At 42.6% G+C, this 8,852-nt stretch overlaps 1 protein-coding gene and 1 pseudogene across 2 annotated transcripts in view; both read left to right on the forward strand.

Annotated features, from left to right (window-relative positions):
• Positions 1–6,238, forward strand: part of SIDT1 (SID1 transmembrane family member 1) — an 88,529-nt gene extending 82,291 nt beyond the window's left edge. For both annotated transcript variants that reach the window (XM_007985781.3, XM_038003345.2), the window contains 4 exons: positions 1,559–1,664; positions 1,755–1,865; positions 4,590–4,703; positions 6,134–6,238. In XM_007985781.3, the coding sequence (XP_007983972.1) occupies positions 1,559–1,664; positions 1,755–1,865; positions 4,590–4,703; positions 6,134–6,196 (394 nt within the window). In that variant the 3' untranslated portion in view covers positions 6,197–6,238. The remainder of the gene's footprint in view (positions 1–1,558; positions 1,665–1,754; positions 1,866–4,589; positions 4,704–6,133) is intronic.
• A 49-nt stretch (positions 6,239–6,287) lies between these two features.
• LOC103228302 (uncharacterized) lies at positions 6,288–8,057 on the forward strand (annotated as a pseudogene).
• The last annotated feature ends 795 nt before the right edge of the window (positions 8,058–8,852 follow it).

Here is an 8,852-nt window from a genome sequence, read left to right on the forward strand (position 1 = left end):
AGAAAATGTAATTATCTTCTTAGGAGTCATAAGGAAAATTAAGCTAAATGAAGACAGACATCAGGTCCTGGGTGGAAAGATAACTATTGCAAAGATATCCTTTCTCAAGGTAATGTATACATTTAGAGTTAGAATAGTAATTAAGTTAATAAGGTTTTATGTTTTATTCTAAAAGTTATTTGCCTAGTTAGGCAAAAAGTTCAAAGATCTTTGAAAAAGAGATTAACAGAAGGAAGGAGGGGCAGAGATGACTAGCCCAGCATTGTCCAGTAGAACTCTCTGGAGTGATGTAAATATTCCACACATACAGCCCAATACAGTAACTATTAGCACATAGATATCGAAGACTTGAAATGTGGTTAGTGTGACTGAGGAAGTAGATTTTCAATTTTATTTAATTTCAATTAATTTTAATTTAAATAGCCACATGTGGCTACCAAGTGGAACAGTGCAGGCTAGCCTAATCAGATAATCTAGCATATTATAAAATGATAATAAAATAGTGAGGCACTGATCTAAAATTAGAAATTAGATATATGAATCAGTGAATCTGAATGGAGGACAGAAACCCAACTAGATAGAGATATTGAGATTTTGAAAAATATATATGTGGATGTGTATTCATTAAAAACAATTTCAAAACAAGGAGATAAAGAATTATGTAATAAAGGACGTACTATAACTGAATAGAAATCTGGAACAAAATTAAAGCTAACTCCAACCAAAATTAACTTTAGCATTAATTTTAAAACCATGGACAGCTAGCAAAAATTTGATAATGAGTGTCAAGCCAATCATGGAGATGATTTTGCTTCTATTCTAAGGAACTAATCTTAAATGCAAAAAATAAGCTCAATGTCTGAAAGTATTTATTCATTGCAGTGTTTCTTATAATAGTGAAAAACCGAAGATTGTGGGAAAACACTTCACTTCAACAAAAGAGGAAAGATGATCGTTTACATTGCATTCAGTTATGGGAACTTTACATGGTTGTTAGAAATGAATGCTTGGAAGAAAGTGTAATAAATTAAAAGTTACTTATATAGGCAAGGCACCATGGCTCACAGCTGTAATCCCAGGGCTTTGGGAGGCTGAGGCAAAAGGATGGCTTGAGGACATGAATCCAACACCAGGCTGGGCAACATAGCAAGACCCTGCCTCTACAAAAAAAATTTTTAAGTTAGCTGTAAGTGGTGGCATGCATCTATAGTCCCGGCTACCAGAGAGGTTGAAGTGGAAGGATCGCTTGAGTCCAGGACGTGAAGGTTGCAGTGAGCCGTGACTGCGCCATTGCACTCTAGCCTGAGTGAGGGAGTGAGACCTCAACTGTTAAAAAAAAAAAAAAAAAAAGATACTTATATGTTAAAGTATTATTTTTAAAATCTACTGTTTTATCACGAGATAAGAGTTTAAAAACAAATAAAATAAACTAAAAATAAAAGTTAAAAAAAGAAAAAAAGAAACTGCCCCTTCCCCCTCAAGGGACTGGGGGATTGGAAAAGCCGATAGTGTTACAAATCCACCTTCACGGCTGCCCACATTTCTCCCACGCCCGCAGCGCCCTCTTCGGATTGATACACCGCCCCAGGGACTTTGCTTCCTACATGCTGGGCATCTTCATCTGCAACCTTTTGCTGTACCTGGCCTTTTACATCATCATGAAGGTAAGAGCGAGCGCCGGGAGCCCCTGCGTCGGGCCCTCGGGCAGGCGAAGGCGGAGACCCGTAAGGCCGCATCTGCTTCTTCCCCGGCAGCTCCGCAGCTCTGAGAAGGTGCTCCCCGTCCCGCTCTTCTGCATCGTGGCCACCGCTGTGATGTGGGCTGCCGCGCTGTATTTTTTCTTCCAGAATCTCAGCAGCTGGGAGGTAAGAGGCCAGTTTTCTTACCCAAAAAGAACTTCTCTCTCCAACTTGCCATTTTGGCCTTTCTACCTGTCCCTCTCTTAATGTGTTTTCACAGTGTCTAAAAGGAAAGTTTTCTCTACCAGGGATGGTTTTTAACAGCCATGCATAAATGCACACTAACTGCGTGTGGTTATTATTCTCAGGGTGGCCCTTTATAAATCTGTGAGCACTATCGACATTGCAAACTTGGTCTTCATTGCATGTTGTATTAGGACGCTGGTCCCAGTGGATGCTTAACGTGGTCAAACGCCTGGAGTAGCGCATCTCCTCATCTTTCTCATAATCTCCATCCATCAACAAATACCCAGGCCGCGCGCGGTGGCTCACGCCTGTAATCCCAGCACTTTGGGAGGCCGAGGCGGGTGGATCACGAAGTCAGGAGTTCGACACCAGCCTGGCCAACATAGTGAAACCCTGTCTCTACTAAAAATACAAAAAAAGTTAAGCAGGCGTGCTGGCGGGCGCCTGTAGTCCCAGCTACTCGGGAGGCTGAGGCAGGTAAATGGCTTGAACCCGGGAGACAGACCTTGCAGTGAGGCGAGATCGCGCCACTGAACTCCAGCCTGGGCAACACAGCGAGACTCCATCTCAAAAAAAAAAAAAAAAAAAAAAAAAACAAATACCCAAGCTCACGTAACATTACATCCCGTCCATAGATAGCAGAGCCGAAGCCTAAGAAATTACTGATATATCTGAGGCACAGAACAGGAAGAAGTCTTAGCATTCCATCACCACAGTCACCACAATAGATTTTAGAACATTTCTGTCACTCCAGAAAGAAACCTCATACACATCAGCATTCATTCCTCACTTCTCCCTAACCCCTTCGCCCTAAGCAACTACTAAATCTACCTTTTGTCTCTGTATATTTGCTTATTCTGGACATTTCATGTAAATGGAATCACACAATACACGGCCTTTGTGTCTGACTTCTTTCCCTTATGTGTCCTAGGTTCAAGCACGCTGTAACATACATAGTACTTCATGTCTATTCATTGCTGAATAATATTCCATTGTACTGATATACCACATTTTATCTACCTGCTCATCAGCTGATTGACAGTTGGATTGTTTCTATTTTTTGTGTCTTTGTGAGTGATGCTGCTGTGAATATTTGTGTACAAGTTTTTTTCTTGAGGTAATATATACGTATAAAATTTGCCATCGTTACCATTTTAAAGTGTGCCATTCAGCGGTCATAAATACACTTAAATTCATAAATACATAAATACATTCTTTTGTTTTTCCCCTCATCTCCCTCTCCCCCCACCCTTCCTGGACTCTGGTAACTACCAAACTATTCTCTGTCTTCATGGGATCCACTTTTCTAGCTGCCTCATATGAGTGAGAACATGCAATATTTGTCCTTCCGTGCTTCACTTATTTCACTTAACATAATGGCCTCGAGTTCCATACGTGTTGCTACAAATGGCAGGATTTTATTCTTTTTTATGGCTGAGTAGTATTTTTTTGTGTTTGTATGTATATGTACACTGCCTGTGTAGATATGTGTATCATATTGTCTTTGTCCTTACCTCCGTTGATGGGAACTTAGATTGATTCCATATTTTGCCTATTGTGAACAGTGCTGTAATAAACATGGGAGTGCAGATAACTCTTTGACACACTGATTTCTTTTCTTTGGGATATATATCAAGTAATAGAATTGCTGAATCATATGGTAGCTCTATTTTTTCTTTTTTCTGTTTTTTGTTTTTGTTTTTGTTTTTGTTTTTTGTTTTTAGAGACGGGGTCTCCCTCTGTCTCCCAAGCTGGAGTGCAATGGCATGATCTTGGCTCACTGAAACCTCCGCCTCCCAGGTTCAAGTGATTCTCCTGCCTCACCCTCCTGAGTAGCTGGGATTACAGGCACCCGCCACCATGCCCAGCTAATTTTTTTTGTATTTTTAGTAGAAATGGAGTTTCACCATGTTGGCCAGGCTGGTCTCAAACTCTTGACCTTAGGTGATCCACCTGCCTCTGCCTTCCATGGTGCTGGGATTACAGGCATGAGCCACTGTACCTGGCCATAGCTCTATTTTTAGTTTTTTAAGGAACTTCCAAGCTGTTCTCCACAGTGGCTGTACTAATTTACATTCCCACCAACAGTGTGTGAGAGTTCCCTTTTCTCCACATCCTCGCCAGCATCTGTTATTGCCTGTCTTTTTGATACAAGCCTTTTTAACAAGGGAAAGATGATATCTCATTGTAGTTGTGATTTGCATTCTCTGATGATCAATGATGTTGAGCACCTTTTCATATGCCTGTTTGTCATTTGTATGTCTTCTTTTGAGAAATGTCTATTCATATCTTTTGCCCATTTTTAAATTGGATTTTTTTTGCTTAGAATTGTTTGAGCTCCTTATACGTTCTGGTTATTAATTTCTTGTCAATGGATAGTTTGCAAATATTTTCTCCCATTCTGTGGGTTGTCTCTTCACTTTGTCATTTCCTTTGCTGTGCAGAAGCTTTGTAGCTTGATATAATCTCTCTTTTCTATTTTTGCTTTGTTGCCTGTGCTTTTGAGGTCTTTGTGTACAGGTTTTTGTGTGGATGTATGTTTCCTCAGAAGCTAACTTTTCGAACCAGACATCTAGTAGCATTTTTGTAACTTTCCAGATGTTCAACTCTTTGAACAGTTGAACTGAGGGAATCTTGCCCATGTTCTGCCTCACCTTCCTCCAGGGAACTCCGGCCGAATCCCGGGAGAAGAACCGTGAGTGCATTCTGCTGGATTTCTTCGATGACCATGACATCTGGCACTTCCTCTCTGCCACTGCTCTGTTTTTCTCATTCTTGGTGAGTTCATATCTATCTTTTTGTGACTTCCTTCTCTCTTTACATCTTGTACTCTCATTTTCTTCTTCTGCTCTTCCTTACATTGTTTTTTTATATTCCTCTCTAATTTTACTTTCCATTTCCTCCTTGTAATTCAATATACAGACCATCTTATTTCTTTTATAAATTTTATGTCCTTTGGTTAGATCTTTAGTTTTTCTTTTACCCTTCAATATCTTTAGACACAGAGGCACAAAATTATTTTCCCTAAGTTGCACAGCACATTTTTTCTGAATTGGTTATTAGACCCACATGCCCGAAAATCCCCCAGGAACCACTTTTAGCAATTCCGATAACATTGGGTTATTCTTTCTCATGCCATACTCACATTCCTCCTCCTCCTCCTCCAGTCTCCCTGAATATTTCAGAAATATTTTACATATTCCTTAAGTGGCTTGGGATAGCAGCCATGCCTCTGTTGCCTTCTGATCAGTCTGTCCCAAAATCTCTCCTGTAGTTTCTCTGTTTTTTTGCCCCAACCCTTTCTCAGAAGCCATGCGTATTTATATCAACCCTGAATTATAGTTCCATCCTTTAATCGTAACTTTGACTTTCCCCAATTAAAAGTCCATGGTGCCTGTAGGCAGGTTCAATCGACAATTAACAACCCTACTAGACTCCAGGCTCCAGACCTACGAGACGCCCGGGCTCCACGCTAAGCGGGCTCAGGCGGGCCATATAACTTCAAGGGTGGAGCAGGGCTCCCCCCAGTGGCCAGTTTGGGAAGCTTAGCCAATCTGTATAAACATTCCTTGTCTTTTACTTCTGATTGTCACCTTCATGAGAGAGAGACAACAAAAGTGGAACCAAAGGTTCCACGTGGGGACAGTAGTAGTCGAGGGAACTAGAAATGGAGGAGAAGGGTACATTTCTTATATAGTAACACTCTATCCAACAGGACTTCATTCCCTTTGACTCTTGACCTAAATGTCCCCTAAGTAATGACTTCCCAGGCCACCCTATCAAAATTTTTTACCTCCCCACACCTGATACTTCCTATATTCCCTCCATTATTTAACTTATATCCTTAGCACTTATTACTATCTCACGGGCTATATTTTACTCATGTATTTGTTTCATGTCTAAAGCCCTCTTTAGAATGTAAGCTACATGGAGAATAGGGATTTTTGTCTCTTTCATTACAAACTATATCTCCATAGAATCTGGAATAGCACATCATAAACCTTCATGAATATTTGAATTAATTGACAAATGAATTGTATTATTAGAGTAAGTGCCTATTAAGAGCAAGGGATTGCAGAGAGCTGCAGAAGGGATGAGAATGAGAGGGAACTAACAGTTTCCAGTCTGTGGGCATCTCAGAGAGAAAACAGGACTTAGTGTGGCAGTGACTGTTCATTCCTTTCATTTCTCTGTCCCTCTCGTTTCAGGTTTTGTTAACTTTGGATGATGACCTTGATGTGGTTCGGAGAGACCAGATTCCTGTCTTCTGAACCTCCAACATTAAGAGGAGGGGAGGGAGCGATCAATCTTGGTGCTGTTTCACGAAAATTACAGTGACCGCAGCAAAGTAACCACTGCCAGATGCTCCACTCACCCTCTGTAGAGCCAGCTCTGCTTTCACACAGGAAGGACAGGGGCTGCGGGAGATTTAAACCTGCAAGAAGGGAGGCAGACGGGGAGCCATGTTTTGAGGATAGACGCAAACCTGAGGAGCTGAGAAGCACTCACTTCTTCCATCTGCAGCTCTGGGAGTGCAACAGGGACAGGCGCTGCATCCAAGTCAACTCGCCATCTTGGGGCCCCTCCCACCCTCAAGGAGACTTGGCGGCAATGGCAGAATGCTGCTGCACGCTTCCCTCCGGTTGTCGCCCTGCCCAGAAAGGCCAGCAGCTTGGATTCCTGCCCAGAAACTGTGTTGGCCCCCTTCACACCTCTGCAACACCCGCTGCTCCAGCAGGAGGATGTGATTCTTTAGAATATGGTGGGGAGGTGACCCCAGGCCCTGCCTTGCTGGGATAGATGTTCTAGTGGCACCAGCTAGTCACCTCCCAGAAGAAACTCTGTATATTTCCCCCAGGTTTCTGATGCCATCAGAAGGGCTCGGGAGTGGGGTTTGTCACACATTCCTGTTAACAAGTAACTGTCACTGGGACCAAGGCCTGGGTGCTTACATATTCCTTCGTGTCTTCATCTCACTGACCTGTGTGGACCTCATCACTTTGACTCTGCCTTCTTGGAAAGGCCCTGTCACTCCACAGATGTCTGGCCAGCTTCAAGGCAGAAGGAGAAACAAGAAAAGCTCTTTTAACAGCAGCACGAACAAGAGAAATGACTAACCATACTAAAAGACTGGTAGCAGCAGCAGCCAGACAGGCCTCACCTTAAGGACTTGGGCTGCCAGAGCAAATTCAGCAGAGTGAGCAGTGCTTACTTGGCCCTCCCACTCACACAGCTCAGTTCTGTGCCCACATCACCTTTAGGGAAGAAATCAGCGTTCTAACCAGGGACACTACTTCAGGAGTCCTCCACAGCAAGTCTGCCATCTGTCACTTTATGTAGATCAGGGTTCTGGGCTTCCTCCCTGAAGTTCTCAGAAGCAACTCTCAGGATGCACAGCTAATCTAGTATTGTCTAGTATTGTCTCTCGGTTGCACCTGACTCTCATTCTCTCCCCAGTAAGGTGTTGGCAAGCTCAGCATCCGGGTTCCACTCTCACACTGTCTGGCATTTCTGTGTCCGAGAAGTCCTACACTGACCAGGCTCCCTTGTTGCCTGGAGTATGACGTAATCAGAAAATAGACGCATAAATGTGCACATGCGTATATATTTGCTTGTGAAATTAAAGTCACCTCTCGCCTCTGCTTTCCTGATCATTTGTTAGAGACATGGATCAGGAATTTTTTAAAATTATTATTCTTTCTCTAAACTATTTGCATTGTGTTCATAAACCCATTTTAGAAGTTTGAACAGCAAGCTTTTCCTGATTTTAAAAACACAAAGATGCTTTCAATGAACTATTCTGTGATTTTTTTTTAAAGTCCCCAAATGTGTACTTAGCCTTCTGTTATTCTTTATTCTTTAAGAAGTGTTGGCTTCCACTGACCATATGAAGGCCACAAATTAAATGGTTGTGTTAATCCAACATGTAAAAAAAAATTTTGGTGGGGCCCAGTGGCTCACGCCTGTAATCCCAACACTTTGGGAGGCTGAGGCAGGAGGATCACTTGAGCCCAGGAGATTGACGTGCAGTGAACTATGATTGCGTCCCAGCACTCCAGCCTGGATGACAGAGTGAGACCCCTATCTCTTAAGAAATAAAAAATAATAAAGATTTGAACCTGTTTCACTATGGCTGGTTTGACCTAATTTCTTTATCTTCACGCACTATGATTTCTAATTCACAGAAGATGAAGGGAGGAAATGTGAGCACAAAGTCCATTCAAGTCGCCCTGTGGCTGAAGTGAATAAATTTTCAGATGCATAACCTGTTTGGTAGCTTGTTCGGGAAAATGTGAGTCAAAATGGGGAGAGGGCCCTGGAGGAAAGGGTGGACTGTGCTGTTGGAGCCTTCACTGTTTTCTGATCACGTCTGTCTTGTGCTACAAACTCACACCCTGTGGTCATTTTTGTTCCTGCAACAGTACTGAAAATCCAGACCAGGCTTGTGTTTACAAATACCAGTTCTAAACGTACGTGTTGCTAATTCTTTCCACAGCGCCAGTTTCACGGTTGGAAGACATAAAGTCATTCAGCTGTATCTGTAGGATTTACACAAGTGCTGGGGTGGAGGGGAGCACGGAGAGCTTAAAGAGCTTAACGAGCCATTTCTGTAGTACAGTGTCTATGATAACTCTCGCCCGGGTTCATGGACTTCACTCTTTAAAAGGGAAAGGAAGAGTTACTCAGAAAGCCAAGTTCAACAGCAGCGTAACTGGAGAAAAGCAGTCACTGTGAAGAGCCTGTTGGCAAAGTAAGCACAGAAGTAATAAGAGCGGTTCAGCTGGAGCAGGACCGAGATGTAGCAGCCAGAGGAGCAAAGCTGTGCACATAAAAAATGACCTCTTCACACCCCTGACAAATGCTGGAGAAGCAGCCCGACCTCTTTATGCTCCACGGTTTACTGATGGATTCGCCCGGTTTTATTTT

This window comes from Chlorocebus sabaeus, chromosome 22 (genome assembly GCF_047675955.1).
Source record: "Chlorocebus sabaeus isolate Y175 chromosome 22, mChlSab1.0.hap1, whole genome shotgun sequence".
Lineage (NCBI taxonomy): Eukaryota > Metazoa > Chordata > Mammalia > Primates > Cercopithecidae > Chlorocebus > Chlorocebus sabaeus.